Source organism: Lissotriton helveticus, chromosome 2_2, assembly GCF_964261635.1.
Source record: "Lissotriton helveticus chromosome 2_2, aLisHel1.1, whole genome shotgun sequence".
NCBI lineage: Eukaryota > Metazoa > Chordata > Amphibia > Caudata > Salamandridae > Lissotriton > Lissotriton helveticus.
Genome location: NC_136060.1, coordinates 127,197,355 through 127,218,952, shown reverse-complemented (window position 1 = coordinate 127,218,952; position 21,598 = coordinate 127,197,355). Strand labels below are relative to the sequence as shown.

The 21,598-nt window shown below is 45.9% G+C and overlaps 1 protein-coding gene across 2 annotated transcripts in view; it reads left to right on the top strand.

The window, feature by feature from the left end:
* The window catches only part of FIP1L1 (factor interacting with PAPOLA and CPSF1), a 576,361-nt gene that overhangs the window by 14,658 nt on the left and 540,105 nt on the right, over positions 1-21,598 (top strand). For both annotated transcript variants that reach the window (XM_078678195.1, XM_078678194.1), the window contains exon 2: positions 10,676-10,733. In XM_078678195.1, the coding sequence (XP_078534321.1) occupies positions 10,676-10,733 (58 nt within the window). The remainder of the gene's footprint in view (positions 1-10,675; positions 10,734-21,598) is intronic.

The following is a 21,598-nucleotide window of genomic DNA, read 5'->3' as shown; positions in this document are numbered from 1 at the left end:
TAATGGTAGCCCTGCCAGGGAGGAGGTGGGAAGGTGTGATAGAGAGAGTTAGGCCGTGAGTTGTTTTCCTGGTGGTGGAGACTGTGAGTAGGGTTAGGAACGCTTTTCTCCATTGGGCTCTGCGTGAGGTGTGGAAGATGATATCAGTAATCAGGGCACCCTTGCTTGGTGAGAAGTGGGTGTCGGCAAAGGGTGTTTCGGGGTGCGACCTCAAGAAGTTATGTTTAAAACGTTTAGTGGCTTTTTTGGTGAGGGTGGAAGGGTAGATGATTCTAAAAGTGTGCTTGCCGTTGAGCTCCATTTTAGAAGGGCTGTGATGTTGGGTGTAGGAGATAGGACGACAGTAAAGACTGTCCGCCGTTAGTTACAGGGCGAGGGGTGACACTAGTGTGTGACCAAAAGAGTAAGAGGTAGAAGTCAGTGCAATCCAGGAACAAACAGTGCGTAGGTGCAGCTTACATCAAGTATCCTATATGTGTGGTAGTAGATAGCTTACACCATGCACAAAATATGAGAGGTAGGACCGGTTAGGTGGAAACAGATTACAAATCAGAATGTAAAAGGTAGCAGCTGTGTAGTCTTGGTGTAGAAAGTGGCAGGGTGTAACTTAGCGCTTAGCTTACAAGGCTAAACGAAGTGAATGAGGTAGTAGTAGTCAATGCAACAACGTGAAGTAGCTTACATCGAAGAGCCAAATAAATGAGGTAGCGAACAGAGAGGGATAGGGATAAGGTGAGAGAGGTGCATCTACCACATGTACAGTATAAAAATGCAATATAAAAATCGGGCTAAACTACTAATGAGTTAAAGAGTCCACTATATGTGCATACAACTTACTGCTAATATCATTCAAAATACAGGTAGCAGAATAATACTGCAATAATAGGTATAGGTACAAAGTTCGAAATACAGGTATAAACATAAAACTGCGATAATAAGCAGACATTCTTACATATGTGAGGTAGCAATCTGTGCGTAGCAAATGTTCACAATTTAAATAGAAAAATAATACTGCAATACTAGGCCAACATTCTTTCACAAGAGGGTCTAGATACGTAACTGAGCGCATTACCCGGTAGCTGAGCTCAGTCAAAGATCATAAGTTCTTAGTGTGAAATCAGGTAATGATGAAAATGACTAGTCCAGGATGGCCGCCCTGGGAGAGATTAGTCTAATCTAACATGGCCGCCAAATAGGTGTAATAGAGCCAGTAGTCCTCTGTTTGTTGCTGTTGCTTAGATAGCAGTGCAATGCTCCAGGATAGCTGGGAGGAATTCTTATCTCGGTGTGGGGGAGTTAGGCAGAGGAGCCTCGTGAGCATCAAAGGAATACCGGAGGGGAATTGATTGCTACAGTTTTATGGCCCCAGCCATTTTGAACAAAGGAGGTAGTTATTTTTTAAAGTGATCAGGCGGGTGGGGGAGATAAATACCTTAAGTCTCTGTATGATTGTTGAGTCTGCCAGCAGCGATTTTCGGCACTGATTTTAAACAAGAGTGGCTCAATACCTTCAAAATCCTTGAGATATGTGAAATGCAGGTTGAATAAAATGACTTGAATTTTATGTGCGTGATCCCAAATCCGAGCTCCAGGCGTGCATTACCTTGTAGACGTAGCCTCTCTCAGCCCTCCTGTGCTGTGGAGCGGAGCGGGCGTGGGGGGGGGGCCGTCGTTGTCACCTCACCCCTGCTAGGCAGAACAACCGGTGGCCAGCGCCTTGAAGCGGGAGGGGGGGGGCCTCTCTCAGCCCTCCGGTGCTGTGGATCTCCAATCTCCCTTCCGTGGACTGATCACTCACTGGTCCCCTTCACCTGGTCCACTTTTAAGCCACCCTCTGCAAAACCCACGATAAGACACGCCAGATCCTGGGCGCGGATACCAGTTGATGAATGGGCAAGTAAGTTTGCCAGTGACCAACCCTCCTACAATGAGGATCCATGTCTGTCTAATCTGGCTTACGAAGACTGGATCACACGAGCCCTGGAAGCCACCCTCCCTTTGAAGAAAATAACGCTAAAACGCCCCCATAAAACAGCCCCCTGGTATTCAGCGGCTATCAGGGAAAAGAAACGCCAATGCAGGAAAATAGAAAGACAATGGCGTCTAGACTACTCCTTGGAGGTAAAAACTCGTTACCGAGAGGCAATTAAAACCTACAAAGCCGAAGTCAAAGCTGCCCAATCTGCATACTTTTCTGATAGAATTATCACAGCCAAATCCAAACCTAAGGAAATTTTTCAAATATTGAAAAAACTTACTAAACCCCCTCCCTCCAGCCTGCACGAGGAAAAAACTACAGCCCAATGCAACGACTTGGCAGAATTCTTTCACCAAAAAGTCAACAAAATCTATGCATCCTTCCCTCTCACAGCCCCTGCCCCTTTAGCTCAGGCTCAAACAAATCCAGTAGACACTGTATCAGTGTCCCTATCTGTATTGGACCACTTCACTCTTTTAGATCTCGAAACCTTGGAGTCGTGGCTCGCAAAGTAAAATCAGGGTCCCCAAGCGACCCGGCACCTCCCGATGTCATGATGTTAGCATCCCAGGTCACTCTACCAACCATTATGGACCTCCTGAATGCATCCATCACCTCTGGCACTGTCCCTCCCGCTTGGAAACGGGCCATGGTCCGAGCCCTGCTAAAAAAACCTAATCTGGATCCATCGGACTTTAGCAACTATCGGCCCATTTCCCTGCTCCCCTGGGTGAGCAAAATCCTGGAGAGGTACATCAACTCCAGCTGGTGAATTTTCTTGAAGATAACCAGCTGTTGGATGCCACCCAGACGGGTTTTAGACCCAGACATGGAACAGAGTCCGCCCTCTTAGTGGTCACCGAGGAATCCAGAAAAATCCTAGATCAGGGAGGATCAGTGGCAGTGATCCTCCTTGACCTCAGCGCGGCATTCGATACGGTCAGCCATGACACCTTGCTGAGCCGTCTTTCGAATGTCGGAATAGTGGATAAGGCTTGGCTCTGGCTCAAATCCTTCCTGAGTGACAGGTCATTCCAAGTATTTGATGGAGAGACAGCGTCCAACAGTAGGCCTTTGAGGTGTGGAGTCCCTCAAGGCTCCTCCTTAAGCCCCGCGCTTTTCAACATCTATAGGAGACCACTGGCTGAGGTTGTTCGTCCATTTGGGTTTAAGATTATTTCTTACGCGGACGACACCCAGCAGGTGGTCTCATTGGTGCAGGAGGCCGACCGGCCGCCATCAGGTGGGCTAATAAAATGCTTAGAGGAGGTAAAGGCCTGGATGACCTCGTCATCCCCCAAACTCAACGGGGATAAAACGGAGCTGATGCTCCTGGGCCCCTCGAACCCCACCTTCTTCAAATCACTGTGGCCCCCTTGTCTAGGCACCCCCCCCAGTACCGAAGGACAACATCAAAAGCCTTGGGGTGTGGCTTGACAAGAGCCTTTCTTTTAACACACAGGCCACAAAGCTTTCGGCTACCTGCTTTGGCCTTCTTAGGACACTAAAGAAAGTCCTCCCTCTCCTACCCGTGGAGGCAAAGCAGGTAGCCATACAGGGTCTGATACAGTCCCGCTTAGACTCCAACAACGTCCTCTACCTTGGTGCCCCGGAGTACACCTTACGTAGGCTGCAGATAGTGCAGAACTGTGCTGCCCGCACACTGCTACAGCTTCCACGCAGACTATCAGTCAAAGCTGGACTGATTAGCCTGCACTGGTTGCCAGTGCGCCAGAGAGTCACCTTCAAGGCCATGTGTATTGCCCATCAGGCTTTTTGGGACACAGGGCCTATGATTACCCGCAGCCTAGTAAACCAGTACCAACCAAGCAGAAACCTCCGATCTAGCCAGGCTTTTATGGCTACAGCTCCGAGAATAAAAAAGGCAAGGTCCGGCGGAAGGACGTTCGCCTATAATGCCGCCAAATTTTGGAACTCACTTCCTCTCCATCTTAGATCCAACCCCAACCTTTCTTCATTTCGAAAACAACTAAAGACGTTTCTGTTTAACTCCCCTCAGTAAAACTTAGCCTGCTACTCTAGCTCGCTATCTCTTCTTTCTGGTTCCTAGCGCTTGGACGCCCCCGGGCAGCAACCGCGCTGTTATAAATTTACTTTTCATTTCATTTCTAATGGTGGTCGAGCATTTCGATTCCAGATTATTATGGTCTATTGTTAGTCATTTCAGGTCCATATAGCTTTAAATATTTGTAGGGTTCCTGATTTATGATAGATTGCGTTTATCTTAGTATTTTAAATTGTTTCATTGGGTCTTTTCAGCATTAAGCACGGGGCATTGTGCCAGTGGAGGCACATGATTCAACTTGTATTATGGGGTTTTTAGATATGTGATTTCTATTGTGAAGGTTTTTATTAACTGCACAATAAAACATTTGATTGGGATTTTAAATCCGTTGATGTATTAAAAACAAAGCAGTACTACTTAGTTTTCGTTCACTATGTATCTTATTGGATTAGTGTCTCGTGTCCCTGTATTACTATACCTTGGTTATCATTATGCTTCCTATTTTATAGTTTTTACAGCATGATTAATCTTTAGTTCATATTGCATTTCAATAACGTCTGGTAACAGTTCTCAGTCTGTACATAGGAGTGCTTTCATTGTTTCTAAGAATCTTGCAAAGCTAGTATTGTTTCCTAGTAATTATTAATGCTTCATGGTGAACTATGTGTATGCTTGTTTCTTCAAGGGTGCTGCGATTCTTCTCTTTATAGTCCATTTTTTGGTGTGACCCTTTTCTTTTACACAGACTGTCCTGATGAAAGGTCTCTGATTTAGGACCGTATGTATACTTAAATCACTGGTCTTGGGTGTTCTTGTGATGGACATCTTTGGCAGTTGTTTGACACTGATGTTTTAACCGCTTCAGCGCGGCGCAAATTTTCTCGCTGTGCTGAACGTTCTTATGAGCGGGCAGGGCCATGACGGAGTGGTTCCGTCATTAGCACAGCCCAACCCGCGCTCATGACGGAACCACTCCGTCATGAGCACCGAAGGGGTTAATAAAACGATACAACTGAATAAAGCTGGCATGTTGTTTTCCAGTCATCGAAGAGTGAACAGCATAAAATCTGCATTGTATCCACCCTTTGTCCCCTAGGAGGAGACTGCTGGATGAGTTGTTGGCATATCATAACACCCAGCTAGTAAAAATATGCTCTTAGTCACTGCACTGACTACAAAAGCAGTACAGCCAAAAGTCTATAATGAAAACCAAAACCCCAGAATTGTTGGGAAAAATCTCCCTGCACTTAAAAATAAATGCCATGGCATGCTGGCAGGATTTGCACTTTATAAAGGTTGTATGTCACTACATGAAAAAACAAACAGCAATACCGCCATATCGAAAATTAACCCCACATTAAATCTACTAAGTTAAAAGTTTAGTATAGTAACCATTAGGGGGACTTTATACACAGCATACTTTTGGGCTTTGACTTGCTCATCCAGTCCTTTTTATTTTTAGGTTGAGTCTACTAGACATCACATGCACACTCTGTTGCAATATATTGTGGGATTTCTAATAACCTACTCCGACTTTGAGCCTTCTCATTGTTTGCTTGCTTCTTATTCGTGTTCCTGCTTGTCAAGCTTGTGTTTGTCCTTCCCATGGAGCATTGCTTCTTACCGTCTCTTTGATGGGCTGGTTTCCATGCTTTCACTGCTTGCTTTTTCAAGCACTACCTTTTTAGGTCTCGCTAGAGCCAGCGCGTATTCGCTGGTCTGCGAGACATTAAGTAACTGGCTTTTAAAAGTGCTACCAAAGGCAGCCACCAGCTTACTGTTACGCACACAAGCATGCGCGATCTTTCACTTTTACGCGCTCACAACTCCCGTTTGCGCCCGCACTTCACTTTCACTTTTTTGTGCTGTTGCGGCGCGTGCATCAGTAGACCAATGCTTGTTTGTTAGAGCAGTTAAAAGCCCGCTGTTTTCCTTCAGAAGTGGTATATTCAGCTATGTTATCATTATTACCTCTACTATCAGTTCTCTTTACAGCTGCCTTTCCATTCTGCGATCCCCATCCTTTGTGGGACGCAGATCACTATTCGCATTTATTCATGCCGTCCCTGTGCGCGCACCCTCACTGCAAACATTTTTCCAGTTACAGAAAGCTGTTTTCTTCCACAATGTTTGGAAAACAGGTCTAACTAATAGCTTCCGGTGGTAACTTCAAGAGTTCAGGTACATAAACAAGTATTTAGAGAACAGCGTTTTTCAAATATTTGAGCTGAGACTGCGAGAGCTCTGAAATATTACCTGGTCAATCTTTTTGTTGTTGTTATTTCTTGGAGTGCTGTTTTTAGAGCTAATGCCTACTCTGTGGGTTATGGTGCCCTCTTGAGGACAAGAACAGAATGCACATTTTATTCGCTGAAGTAGAAGAAAGACATGTTTTCATCCGACACAGAGGCATATAACTCATGACGCATTGTCTTTTTAGGTCTCGTTTGACAGTGCAGTTCTGTTCCCTCGTGTAACCAGTACTTTAAAATATAAAAGACATGTTTAGATCCGACAGTGAGGCATATAGAGCATAGTGAGTTGTCCTAGTATTAATAGTACGAACTTTAATTCAGTCACAAGACAATAAAAGTTACAAAAACATACATACAAAATATTACATGCCCAAGCACAGTGAGCTGCCTCTAGTAGACGCAATCTAGGTTTTGAACGGCCCAGAAGAGTTAAAGCCTCTCATATTTTCTGACATTGCTCACAATTAACCATCCTTTCAACTCGCTGTTCTCCGCGCACATTGTGCCTGCCACACCGATGATACTAAAGCTAGATTAACCTTCAAACAGGATGTGACGCAGTCTCTGCTGCTTGGGACCCGTCCCCCCTTTTGCTCATACATTTTTGTGAGATCTCTATATCTCAGAGATTTGTTGCCACGTTCTGCAGGAGGGAAGGACGATCTTTGTGCTCTGTATTAAGGACTCTCACTGTGGCTGGCAGGGGCCTATTTTCAAGGCTGGATAGGATTAGAGATCGCCAGCCATCTATTTCTGAGAAACCTACAAGGGAACAGCACTCAGTTTTCGTGCAGGCGCATGCCTTACTGCTTTAAAGGAATTCTGCTGTTGCATACTGTGTCGAGATATGAAGCATCCGACTTGGAAATCTGTTGCTTTTTGCAAAGCCCATGTATGCAGCTTTTTTAAAAATCCTCGCTGTGGTTGGAGGGTTCATAGGCCCCTGCCCACTTAAACCCTCTTCAAGCTAGTTGTACTTGCCCTCGATTTATGGTGAATCATGTCTGATATTGCTGGTCCACTTGGAGATATGTTTATAGTTGACTGATAAAGCCATGTGTATAGGCTGCATTTGCAACATGACATTATTCTGAGCCTTAGTTTAAACAAGCATTGGCTTAGCCAATAGGTCTCGCCTTTGGAACCTTAGAAGTATTTAGTTATGCAGTACAATATCCTTGGTGCAACAACATCAACTAATGCATGTCTAAACACTTATACGGTCCCAAAGGCGAGACCTATTGGCTATGCCAGTGCTTGTTTTTATTTTGGGTTAAGCACTACATAAGATTGCATGTGTTTTCCAGCTGTCGCCCTCATGTTCTTCTCTCCCACTGCACTCCATGTTGATTCCTGTTGCCCATGTGCTGCTCCCCAGCGTCCTCCATTTTGCGCTTCCCGTCATTTACTTGACTTACCAATACATTTATTGCCCTAACCCAAAACAAACTATATTCCTTGCCATAAATGTAAACCAACCTTTGAAGCTAAACCTAACTGCACACCCTACTCTAACCATCGCCCTTATGTTTACCCTTTGTATTTGCCTCATTTGATGTAGTGGTAATTTCAATATACTTGCATCTAGGTTATGATAATCACATCAATATAGTTGCTTCCTTGTAGTTCAGGTGCTCCCTACACAAACGTTAAATTGAGGTTAAACATTCCTTGTGCTACAGAACATTTAGAGCATCCTGGGCATGTTTCATGCATTGGTAGGGTAAGACAACACCTCCTAGGGTGTTTTTAGGTCTCGCCTAATGTCGCAGTGCGTGCGCTCCTCGCTCTGCGAGATCTATTGTCGTTGGGTTGCTGTGAGAAGTGGGGTGGAAGCTCCACCTCTGCTTTTCATTCTTGCGTGTCATACTTTACGTTTAACGCTCCAATGTGATTTGGAGTGACCACCCTGTCTCCTTTAGGCCCCGCTTACACAGACTGGACCTTTTCTTTAATGTGATTGATTGATAAAAAATGTATAATGCGCAGAACAATAACCCGGAGGTATCAAGGCGCCTAACAATACCATCAGAAAGTTGAAACATACATCCTTACATATAGGCTTGCAGGAAGAAGCGAGTTTTAAGAGCAGTTCGAAATTTCTGTAGGGAAGGCAGGGACCTAAGATCGAGAGGAAGATCATTCCACCATTTGGGAACTAGGGTAGAAAAGGCCCTGCCGCCCCACTTGGCCTTTCGTGTGCGGGGAACTGTCAGGAGCGATTTCACTGAGGAACGTAAGCTCCTTCCGGGAATGTAAAGGGAGATGATGGAACCAACTCCCAAATCGCTGTCTTTTGCAATGGCTCTATAAGTCATGCATAAAGCCTTGAACCGTACTCGGTATTCTACCGGTAGCCAGTGCAGTGTTTTCCTGGCCAGCGTGGCCGAGGAACGCCTGGGAGCATCCAAGACAAATCTGGCTATAGCGTTCTGGACTACCTGTAATCACTGTAGGAGGCTCCTGCTTAGCCCCACATACAGCGCATTACAGTAGTCCAGGCGTGAGCCAATAAGTGCGACCGCTATTTGCTTTCTGGACTGAAGCACGCGCACCTCGTTCCCTTCCATCCCTCCCCTGAGCGTGTTCGGACTCTTGGTGCTAGCAGCGCTGCTGGCGTTGGTGACCGCTGGCGTGAGAAAGACGCAGAGAGCGGAGGAGGTGACACACAGTGAACAAGAGGCGCCTTTTGTCTTATGCGCATAGTTTAAGTGCTCCGGCGACAGGATTTTTAACACAATGACCACCAATTTATGCTAAGTGGAGTAATGGCATAAATTTGCATAAAACAAAATGTCGCAAGTTCTAGGAATCACATCAGTATATTTGAAATCCCACCAAGGTCTATATATTACTCTGATCTCCCCCCCTCCAATCTTTATACTACGACCTCTATTTCCCTCACCCTTTAGTCTCATATGGTGACCACTGACACTCTCACTCAACAGTCTTATGTTTTGACCTTTGGTACCCTCACCTTCCAGTCTCATATTAAAATCTCGGGCTTTCCCCTCACTGTCTCATGTTGTGACCTGTGACCCCTCCATCTACGGGTGACCAGATGTTCTGGATTCCCCCGTACAGTCCTGGATTTCAGAGGACTGTCCCAGCCAACACTTGTTAATTTTGAAAACATTTCTCGTTTTTTGGGACCAAGGACAAGTCTTCCTGCGCAGCAGAATTTATGGATATGCTCTCCTTTCACGCACCTCTGAAGTCTGACATTTATTTGTCCTACCAGTCATGCCCAGGAGTAAGGTCACTGTCTGCTCCCAGCAGAGAGACAGAGTGGGGAGGAGGGGGACAGGGTCACAAGGTGGAGGTCCTGTGATTATTAAGGCTATGTAGACATTGTGTTTGTGTATACACACGTTTACGAGATTTACAGGTCAAACTAGCTAACACACACACACACTTCGTATTACATTATTTTAAGGCTTTGCAAACAAGCATTTCGCAATGCAATAGGTCTAGCATTAGCGAGACTTTGAGCTACTGACATTGTAAATGCTAAACCTTTGATCTATGTGATGTTTGAAAACATATACATAAAAGTCATTCTCATTTATAATGTCAATAGCTTAACATTTCGCAAAAGCGAGACTTATTGCATTACAAATGCTTGTTATTATTAGTTTTGATGTGCTGCAGGTGGTGTCATGCCCCCAATTTCTATTACTTATTTAGTTAGGGCCTTAGTCAGTAAGTCCTTGTGTTTTCAAAAGCTCATTTACCAACCCCACTTATTTGTGTAATCTCTTACCTCAAAAAATACATTTTTTTAAATCTAGACAAAAAAGCTCTTGTCCTCAGGTTAGAAAAGATTTGACTTTCTAATCTGGAAATGTATCTAAACGGTGCATTCAAAGCTGAATATCCTGCTGAAAGTTTTGTACTAGTCTTGCAGTTGATTCCTAACGGAACTAAGCACCTGGCCGCTGAATATCTAGCATATTGGGTGGCCTTAAACTTGAATTGTGGCGCCTGGTTCTAGGCAGAATGCTTCATGAGAACCAAACTGAGGTATGCCTTCATTACGAGAGAGCCACTAAAACCTGATAAGTGGAATGACTTGTTATTTCACATTTAGAATTTGAGTTTTGTGAACAATATTGTCTGGGCAACCGTGCAGATGTTTATAAGGGGAATATAGCTAGTATTTATCGGAACATGCAGATGTGGGTGTGGTAAACACCAGAACCTGCAAGTTATTTCCTAAAAACCTGTGCTAGGTGACAATTATCACACCCAGGAAATACTGAACAACTCTTTGTTGGTATTTATCAGGCGCGATAATTATCGCATTTAATAATGGCTGGCTCGTAATGTGGGTCTGATTTTGAAAATGAATGTTTATTTCAAAATATGAAATGTATGTAGCCCCTGCACTTTTGTTAATGTTTTATTCTTTTGCAGATGAAAATGAAGCTGCTAGGCCTGATGAGGGCGCAGAAGTGAGGGAAGAAGTAAAGAGGTGAGTTTCTTTAGTGTTGAAATAAACTTGTTGAATGACTCTTACGTCCAAACGTGGTGGTTGGGCAAATGATTACATGTGGTCTGGGACATTTGCGACACTACAGTGGCTACAGTCGCCACCATTCCAGTTTCAGATTTACAAACTAATAGCCACACATTTAAAATTGCAAGGCAGTGTGGAGTTTTGAAAAGCACTAGTATGACTGATAAAATAAATGTTTGGTGCAGCTGTGAATTATTCAGCAGTATACTCCTTCAGCTGTTTTGCAGCATGTATAGAAAGGGAGTATGTGTAGGTGTAGCCTTATTTGCATTTTCAGTCCAAAATGTACACTAATGCACTATGTTTAAAATATAAAATAAGTTAGAATCTATCGAATATTGTTTGAAAAAATTCAGATTCACAAATTCCAAAAGTAGAACATATTAACAGCACAACTATAAGTATGATAAAGGAAGACAAAAGGCTGGGCCTAACCCAAAATTTCCTATTCACCTTGCACAACAGTATCTGCAAATCCATTCTCACCCTCTGATCTACAAAAGGGCAGTGCTCCAGGAAGTCTAACCAGCAGCTTTTATCTAACGAAATCTTCATTGACTTTTTAAAGGCAGGCCTGTAACTATTCCTTTCACCCAAGTTTGTGGATCTAGGCCCTCAAGCTATTCAAATGCAGGCAAAATACTTCCACTGTATGGGGAACCTTTCCTTTCCCTACATCCTGTGCAGAGGTATTCAATCTGGATCCCACTTTGTCTTTGTAATAATACCATAAGCCATACTTGAGGATGAACATCAGAAGACTTCTGCTCCAGCATGCGCAGAATCCCAATTTAAATGTTTGCATTGCTCATAAATTAATTTTTCTCACATTACTGTGATCTTCATGTTACTGCTGCATTTGAGCGTAGCCTAATGTTGTCAAGAGTTCCCATTATTTTTGACCAGCCATTATTTTACGCTGCCGTTCCTTGACCCAATGCGTTCTCCTTGCTGAAAATGTGGTCTAATGGCACTCTAGTAAGCCTTGAGACATAACAGTGCATAGTTGAACACTACTTTCTGCAGCCTTTCACCACTAAACATTTATGAATAAAGACTGCATCAAGTTAGGTTTTGTCTTTCATAGGGTGGTGTGTTGCAGGACTTTTAAGTGAACATGAGCTGGGTGCCTATCAAAATTGTCTAATAGCACTATTCTTCACCTGCAGTATTTTTCATATTTCTAAAATCGAGCATGAACAATGGTAGCTCTGATTGTCTCCTTTCCTTTTTTTCTTCCAATTTCATCTTCTGTATGCCTCCCCTTTCGGAACACTATCTTCGGAGCCACTTGCATTTCTACCTTTATCTTTATTAATGCATTTTTGCAAACTGCCCCAACCCATTTCAAACATCACAAACTCTTTCCTTGAGAGTTATGCCCCTGCATACGACATGTGTATACGCTATGCTATATTAACTCATGTTACTGTGTAACACTGTCTTTTTCCTATGTTATACTATGCGCTTGTAACTGATGTGATTTTGTAACTCGCTAATCCTCATGTAAAGCGCTCTGATACCTGCAGGTCTTAGCCAGCACTATATAAAATTCTGCAAATAAATAACAATACGTAATCTCCTGTAGCGCAAAAAACCACCAAACCATCTTTATAAACTAACATTATTTCTCTGCCTCCACTACCACTAATGATCATGCCTAATTTCAATGAATGTAATCTACCTCGGAAAAACTGGTGTGCATGCATGGAAGGATTTGCTTGAGGGCACTTGAGTAATTTCTGTGACCAACAATAAACAATGACACTGGATTGACTAATAACCTTGGGTTCCAGAGAGCGTGCTGCCTGGCGGAAAGCGCTTCAACGGTTCGTCTGGGGTTGTAAGCGCTATATAAATGCAATTACACTATAACAAGTACTGTGATTATTGCCCTCAATAAACAATTGCACTACATCCAGAGTTGTTCCTACATGATGTTTTGTAAGTACTTGGAATAACCATTTTCCATTTCGAGTAATGATGTTTTTATCCAAGACACTAATGGGGAAACAGAATCCCCAAAATTCTAATAATACCTTAAATGTTATCTGACCAGTTTACTTTTACCCTGACACTAGACTTACAAATGCATATGACCTTGAATTTGGTGATGACAACTAAAGCAGCTGCTTAGATGTGGGCTACATAGTGTTTTAATATTGTTTCCAATTGTCTTTGAGACTTTAAAAAAAATAATAATCTAGAACCACTGATTTCTGGCATACTTTGCCAGTCTGCATCAGTTACATCTTGCGTCAGTCGGCAAATTCTCCCAATCCTGATGTAGCCCACCCAGTCCAATGCTTTTGCTCCTTGGTCCCATCAGTCTGCTAGAAGGCTGCCGCTTAGGGATCCTGTGTCTCCTGCCCTTCCCCAAATCTTCTCAAACTTCCTCGGGCAACCCTGGCTGGTGTAGACGACTTCCTACTTATACGCACATGTCTAAGTCTGCAATTGCTGTTGAAACTTATGTAGTCTCCGCATGGTAGGTGTCCCAGGGGTGGGTCGGCTATGCTCTGGTCGGGGGATACTGAGGGTTCCCAGGGGGAGAGGATAAGGAAGATACAGAGTCTTTTATCAAGGATCTCAATGAGGGTTTTATTTTTATAACTGTGTCTTTGCCGACTCGTTATCCTTTCACGGGCAAACGCTGCTGAGTCAAAAGGGGGTTTCCTCGAGGTATCCAGGTTGCTGCACTGGACACACAGGGCTGTCTTCGTCTCTGACTCCGGGATATGGAACAAGAGAAAGAGATAGACCTCGTCAGACAGCAGTATTAAATCATAATACGTAGGGCCGGGGGTGAGGGAAACCAGTGATGGGGCGAAATCTGTACACGCTGTGAAAGGCAGTGCTCGTGCTGGAGGGGTTCAAGGAAGGGAGTTCTCTACAGGGGACTGCACACTCAATCCGGAGGTTGGACCCGTTGAGCCACCCAACCCGCTACACGGCCCCGTACCTGTTGTAGCCACGCCCCTCCCGTGGGTGCGTGGCGGGGCAAAGCGTGAGTCCGTTGGCCTCCTGGCTTGGTCTCTCCTCCTGCGTTCCGGTAGTCTCCTTTTCTCTCTCCGTCTCGCGATCCTACTTTGTTCTCCTCTCTCGATTCTCCTTTCTCCGGGGGAACTTCATCCGTCGTATCCGGGGCTGGGCTCACCTTTGAACTACCTCCCGGGCACATGATGGGCGGGGCGCTGTCATTCCATGTCGAACAGTTAAAGGGACCGCCGTCCTCAGGCTGGCTGGTCTAATAGGATTCCTGCTCCTCTGTCCATACGGGGTCTGGCGGCTGTTGAGAGGTAAAGTTAGTAGGTAACAGGGGAGTGGAGTCCCACCAAGTACAATGTTCCCTGTCCGTACGGCACGCCCCGTCACAGTAGGTTTTTATAAAACTACACTAGTAGCCCATCGGACCCCGGAGCTCGACCAGATTTCATTTGCATAATGGCTGCCGTGATTTCATCTCCCTCCAGTTCCACAGCAAGGAACTCTGTCTGGGAGTCTCCCGGCCAGGCCAGGGCAGTGTCCTCTAAATATGGCGGAAGATTTAGGAGTTGTCCCCTTTGTGAGATGTATAGGGCTGAATAATATGTCGTGAAGGTATGTAAGAAGTCGGTGTTATTTCTGTGAATTGCTCCCTCGGAATCGTGAATTTCGATAACCTAATTGGAGAACCTAGGTTGCCGGATATAGTCTGCTATGGCTTTCCTTGGCTGGTCTCCCTCTCCATAATTAAGCTCTTTATAATATTTACTTCTGAACTTGCATTCTCATTCCGCCGTGTCATTGTACTCCGTTAGTTTGTCACGAGGGGTAACCTTTGTGATTCTCTCCACAGTAGGATTACACATTTCTTGTTCTAGGGCTTTTATCTCAGTATCAAGCTGTTAGAAATGAGGGTCTCTACAGGGTTGTGGAATTTATTAAAATATCTACTTGTCCATGGGGCAGGTTGCTTCATAAATCTACTTGTCCTGTAACAAAATCCACTTGTCCCTTTGGTGCCATGTAGTGTGGCGAAAAATTATGGCAGCAATCTCATTATATAAGAGCTCTTATATGGCCTCTCAGATTATGCCAGGGCTCATACCATGGTAGTGTTTGAATACTAGCAATCCCTTTATGTTGCCATGTTACGGCAGATCTACATACTGGGCCTGAAGGTAGTGGTAAGCAATAGTTTCAGGGTTGGAATGCCCCTTTGAGTCTGTTTAAACCTACTAACCTGCATGTTTAAGGGTTTTCAACAACTCTTCTCTAATCTTGTCCCATACTGAGAAATGTTGGAAATGTACTCCTGATAATGGCGCACACAAACCTTCTTCCAGAGTTAGGAAAAAAGTGGTTGGAGGAAAAATGAACTTGCAAACACTCAGGTTTTCGCATGAGCAAATCTACACATGCACGTATTGCTCATGCTAAAATGCAGTTCACAAATATTTTCTAGGACTACAATTTCTTGTCCTACTTCTGTAAATTCTTGTGAATCACGAAAACCATATAGCTAAACTTAATGCAAGTACATATACCACGGGTGCACTTTTGAGACTTTCTTTAATAATTGGGCCCCTAATTTTGTCTGGCCTTAACCATGACCTTTTGGGTTTATTGAAATTCTCTCTCTCTCTCTGTATTGGCTGGCTTCACTGTGAGTGACAGCATTCTGTTCTTTCACAAGGAGCATATCGGCACACAACATAGTTTGTTCAGTGCCAATAACTAATTTGGCAGTGTTTGCTTTTTGAGACCAAAAACAATTTTTGCTTTTGGCAATGTTTGTTGTAAAGGTGAGGGCCCGGCAGCTCTCACATCAATAAGGTTTTACAAAAACAATGCCAAAACGAGTCACGTAGTTCTAAAACTAAAACACTGACCAGCAATTTCAGACCTACTGGCTTTGCCAATGCTTGTTTATTTTTAGGTTTTCCATAATCTTATTGATACTGGTTACTCTGATTTTCCAATATGAATATCTTTGGGAAATACTAGCATGCATCAACACATTGTACTAAATGATGCTGCAAAGAAATGGTTCCTGAAATTTTACAGTAGTTTAGCAAAATGTTTTTTTCCCTACTTTCATTTAGGAACATTTTATATTGAAAGCGAAGAATCATTAATCTTGCTTTCAGGCTTCTGCAAATATTTGCATCTAATCATAGAGCATTCTGGGAGAATTATGTATAGCTTCATATTGCTAAACTTTGAAACCGTGTGTATACATTTTTATACTGGAACCACTGTCAGAAGTGCAGTCAGAATTTACATTTATTTAGAGCGTTCACCCTAATAATAAAGGCTTTAAATTAATGAACCATAAATACAAATTTGAACAGCATTAACATATGCACACAAATATTAACTTAACTGCAGGCAGTGCCCTTCCCTGACCTTTAATGCGGTACTGCAAACTGGCAGCCAAAGGGTTTGTGCTGCAGGGGGTTGGGCATACTTGTCCCAAGGACAAAATACACATTAAAACTTGTTGCCCTTGACCCCAAACAATATGTCCTGGGCGTCGGGCTATAGGAATTCCACATCCCTACCCACCCCCAGATTCTTTGCCTGAGCGCAGGGAATAGGAGTAGTCCCCAAACTCGGGCCACCAAGCAGATCCATACTGACGGGGCTCTCCCACCACAAGCACCTTGATCTTATTGCCATTCAACTTCAGGCAGTTGTTAGCCTTCCATGCAGCCAGTTCTTGCAGGCATGCTACGAAGTTGGAGGCAGCCGTATCCTGTGCCTGTGTAAGGGAGACCACCAGCTGTGTATCGTCGGCATAGGACACGACCCTGATCCCAACCCCATCAGCAATCTCCGCTAGAGGAGCCACGTAGAGATTGAACAGGGTCGGGCTCAGGGTCGATCCCTGCGGTACCGCCTGTCTAAGCTTGATGACTTTTGGAGTAGTGGGCACCCTGCCTCACCTGGAAGCTGCGCCCAGACAAAAAAGATTGTATCCAGCTCAGGGCGCTATCCGACACTCCTCTTTTCCTCAAGCACTGCACCAAAGTGTGATGGGCCACAGTGTCAAAGGCGGCACTTAAATCCAACAGGATCAAGGCCGCCGTCTGACCTGCATCCACATATTGCCTGATGGTTTCAGTGGCAAAGAGCAAGGCTGATTCTGTTGAGTAACGAGCTCAGAATCCGGACTGAGTGGGATGCAGGAGATTAAATCTCCCAATATTTGCTGTCAGCTGCATATTTACCACTTTCTCCGCGACCATGGCGAAGTACGGCAAAAGAGAGATGGGGCGAAGATTAGCCAGTTGATCTGGGGCAATGTGAGGTTTGTTGGGGAGCGGTAGGAGCACACCTTCCTTCCAACATCCTGGTACTATACAGGTCCTAAAAGAGGTCTCCACCAGGTGTCTGATATATGGCTCCAGGATATCCAGGCTTCCTCTCAATATTTTGGGGGGGCGCCGGGTCTCTGGGAGAACCCGACTTTATGCAACTACAGATTTTAATTAGCTGTTCTGGGGAGGGCATGGTAAAACTCTTCAACCCTTCACCCTCCTCGGCATGCTTCGTCTCCTCCGCCCCCTCCTCTCCTACTCTGGCAGTACCTGTTTGAGATGTTGGTCGCAGAGGGCCTCGAAGTCACTTGTGTTGCAGGTCGAGCTCCTTTCTGTTGGGATCAGGAGCGCTGGCGTCGGCAGGCGTCTGGTGCTGCAATACGAAGTGCAGCGTTGCGGCGTGCAGTGCCCTCAGGTCACGGTGCGAGCAGCGGCACGGTGTTGGCGTCAGATGGTATCGGTGAGACCAGGGTCGCGGTGCGAGTTGAAGGCGGTGATCGTCAGAGTGCTGGCAGGTCACTGTGGAAGCAGCGGCGTCGCTGCTGAAGCCCTGTAGTCGGCTGAGAAACGGTAGTCGATAGTGCCGGCGTCGTTAGGCCATGGCTGCAGTGCGGGATGGGGGCGGTGCGTCGTGTAACTTTACGAGCGGTGCCCTCGAACCTTGGTGCAAGCAGCAGCGTCTATTTCTGCGTGGAGCTGCAGCATCTGGGAGGCCAAGGCTTCATCGTGAAGCGAAGTGCGGTGCTCACAGGTTGCAGTGCGAGCAACGGCTCGGTGGCGGCAGTGCGGCATTACGGTGGTGCCCTCTGCGGTGCCAAGGCGTCGTGGTGAAGCGAGGAGGTGCCGAATGCGGTGTCCACAGGTCGTGGAGCGAGTAGCGGCTTGGTGGCGGCGTCAGCAGGCGTTGTCAGTGAGACCAGGGTCAGGTTGTGGCAGTGCCCTCGGCGGTGCCTTCAGGACATGGAGCAACGTCGGAAATGTTGTTGAGTTGCTTTTCTTCTGTTGCAGCACAAAACACACAGTCCCCAGTGCTGAGGGCAGAAAAGCTTGAAGTCTTTGGTGTTCCTGAGACTTCTTGAACAGGGGGGCAAGCTCTACCTCTAGCCCTTGGAGAAACTCACCAAAGTAGATTGCAGAAAGTTCAGTCCAGTCCTTGCACTGCCCAAGACAGAAGCAGCCACCGCAGGCCAACACAGAAAAGCACACAGCAAAGTGGTAGTCCCTCCTCACAGCTTCTCCAGCTCTTCTTCTTGGTCCAAAAGAGTTCTAAAGTTCAGGGGTCTGGGGTCCAGTATTTGTATCCAAAAATCCTTTGAGCTCTAGGCAGAGGGTGTCTGTGCCCAGCAGAACCAGTTCTGCCTTCTCTGGTGTGATTTCCTAGCAGGGGGTGGAGAATGCATTGTCCGAGGCAGACCAGGCCCTTTGAGGTGCAAGGAAATCTCCTCCCTCTTCTCCCATCGCAGCCCAGGTCTATTCAGCCCTTTCCTGACCTACCTAGACTATCGGGAGCCACCCTTGCTACCTACCCATCTGTCATCCAAAACCCAGACAGGCAATCCACAATCCATTAGAGGCGGGGGGGGGGGGTGTGACAGAGCAAGAAAATACCTACTTCCTAATAGTGGTATTTTCAAACAAAGAATGTAAAAATCACTTTTACTAAAAGATGCATCGTTAGATTCTGAGTTCAGGCATACTACATTTTATTTTCCACCTAGTTCCCTGGGCCAGTTATATTTATAAGATGTTATAAACATAAACAAACTACCCATTCTGTCCTATGGGCAACAGGTAGCCTTGCAATAGTGAAAAAACGAAATGGGCTGTAATTCACTATCAGGACATGCCACACACATCAGGGCATGTCCTACCTTTCACATACACTGCACCCTGCCCACAAGGGTACTTTGGGCCTACCTTAGGGGTGCCTGATATGTAAGAAAAGGGAGGGTTAGGGACTGGCCAGTGTGTGCACGGGCCAAGTCGACATGACAGTTGCAAACTGTGCGCTGATTCTGCAATTGCAGGTCTGAGGTACCTTTTCCAGGCTACTCACTTTGGTGGCACAATCCGTGCTGCAGGCCCACGCGTAGCATTTGATTCCCAGGCCTTGGCACACTCCGTACACTTTACTAGGGGCTGACAAGAAAACCAAACAGCCAATCATGGAAACACCAATCCATAACATATTTTACCACAGGAGTTCTTGCACTTTACCACTGATCAGCAGTGCAAAAAGTGTGCAGAAACACTACGCCAGTCAAAACCGAGAGGGCAGAAAGCAAAAACCCAGGAGAAACACGCCAAAAGATGCATAGTCTTAACACAAGCTTTCTAAGCTGCGTGCGAATATATCTTCATATTCCCCTCACCTTTAGCAATGCACAACCCCCTTATGGTGACTTTGAATGCCTCCCATACTGTTGTGACTTTAGGCACCAAATCGGTTATTCTCAAAGGTCCTTTATCTCCTGTCCAATTTCAGCTTTAAATACAGCATCTAATAAGGTAAAGATCCCCATTAGTGCCCTGCCACGACTGGCGCCGGCAGTCTCTAGAGGGATCGCTTCTGGGTACCTGGTGGCATGGTCCACCAAGCCTAGGATGAACCTGTTGCCCATGGCTATCCTAGGGTTCAGAGGCCCCACTATGTTCATGCCCCCCACTTGAAAGGGGTGCACACAACAGGGAATGATTTCAAGGGAGCCTTACATCTACCCCCACTCTTGGCACTTGCTTGGCAAGTCTGCGGGACCTACAAAAGGTATCAGAATTGTTTCTCATTTGAGGCCAGTAGAAGTAGGTGGCAAGCCTGCCAAAGGTCTTGACCTGCCCCTAATGTCCTGCCAGAGGCGCATCATGAGCCAAACCCAGTAGGAAGGTTCTGAAGTGATGGGGTAACACCAGCACACCGGCTTCCTCAGGCTCAGCAACCTCAGGCTCGCTATACAAGAGACCATTCTCCCAGTAGATCAAGTGAGCCTTGGACTTTGTGTTCGCTGCCTGGTCTTCGGTCTCCTGCCTAAGACCCAAGAGAGTAGGGCACACCTTCTGCTCTGCACAGTACACCTCCCTGGTGGGACCCTCTTCTTGCTCCCAATTGGCCAGCTCCGATAAGTGTCCCAGTTTGGCCACTTGTTTCCCTGTAGGATCCGGAGCATCCCCCTCGAGATCAGCTTCCTCTCGGGCCACAGGAACTTCAGGGGCGGGTTTTCTGCGCCCTCTGCCCTTTCGCTTAGCAGGCACCTGGGCCACTGTGTCAGGCTCCAGGTCCTTCTGATCACCCTCTCTGGCTGCCATTGACTGTGTGGTCACACATGCCCACTCAGGCAACCCCAACATCTCCCAAGTGTGACCTGAGCTCCACTGCCTTCAGCAAGGATCGCTCCAGGTCGTTGCCCAGCAGACAATCAACGGGCATGGGGGGAGTTAAAGCTACCCTCAAGGAACCTGTAAACCCCTCCCCAGACACAGTCTCTCACCCTCTCCCTTGATGGTCACTCATTGCCTGTAACTCTTCTTATCAGGCACTAGGCTTCTCCCGACCATCGCATTGTCCTCTTGTGAGACCAGGGTCATCTCAGTTGGTTTCCCACACCCTCCTGGGACCAACTCCTTCACAGGCGCTACACTACACTAGCTAACACCTTTGACTGCCCACTGATGGGCTGTGCCTGCTTGGGATACTTAGGATCTCCCTTCAGGTGGCCCATCTGATCACTAGCAAAACATTGCGGGACCAGTCTCTTCAAGCTTTTCTTAAAAGATCCATAGTTTCTTCCCTCCTGGGTTCCGGGAATCTTTACCCTGGGTACTAGATTGGGGCCCTTTCGAGAACTCCTTTTGTTTACCCTTGTTCCCCCACTCTGTTGCTGGGGACCCTGCCCTCCTTTAGCTGAGTTTTCACTATACACCTTCTTGTTGACCCTGGTACCCAGCGGTCCGCCTCCATAAGAAGCTTCTTGGGGTCAGTCAGCTTACTATCATTCAAGTGCTGGTGAGGCTGCAAAAAACAGACTCGGTCAAGTTCTCCCACACAATCAAATTTTACAGGCACTTAAAATCTGTGACATTACTGCCCCTCACCCAACCATCCAGTGATCTATAAAAAGAATCGCACATTCTAACCTTGTCTGTCAATCAGTTTGCTTACCCTGTACTTGTCAGGAGTGAGACCATACCTAGTGAGAAGGGCATCCTTCATGTCAGTGTAGATGAGGATAACTCCTCGCCCCACCCCCCTAATTTCTCTCAGGGGACCCATTCATGATGGCTGCCTTATAGCCATGAAACCACCTCTGGATATCATCTCCCTGGATATCCTCTCCCTTCTTGTACTTTCTCCCTAGATTCTTGGAAATGTGTACTACTCTTTGAGTGCACTGCAGAATTGCTGCCACCTTCTGTGCTGGACCTACTCTTCAGCTCCAGCTACTTTATGCCAAGCTAGTTTTCTGAGATACTAATTCTCTCCTCCATAGCTAGCATCTTGTCCTCCCTTTCACTCTCTAACTG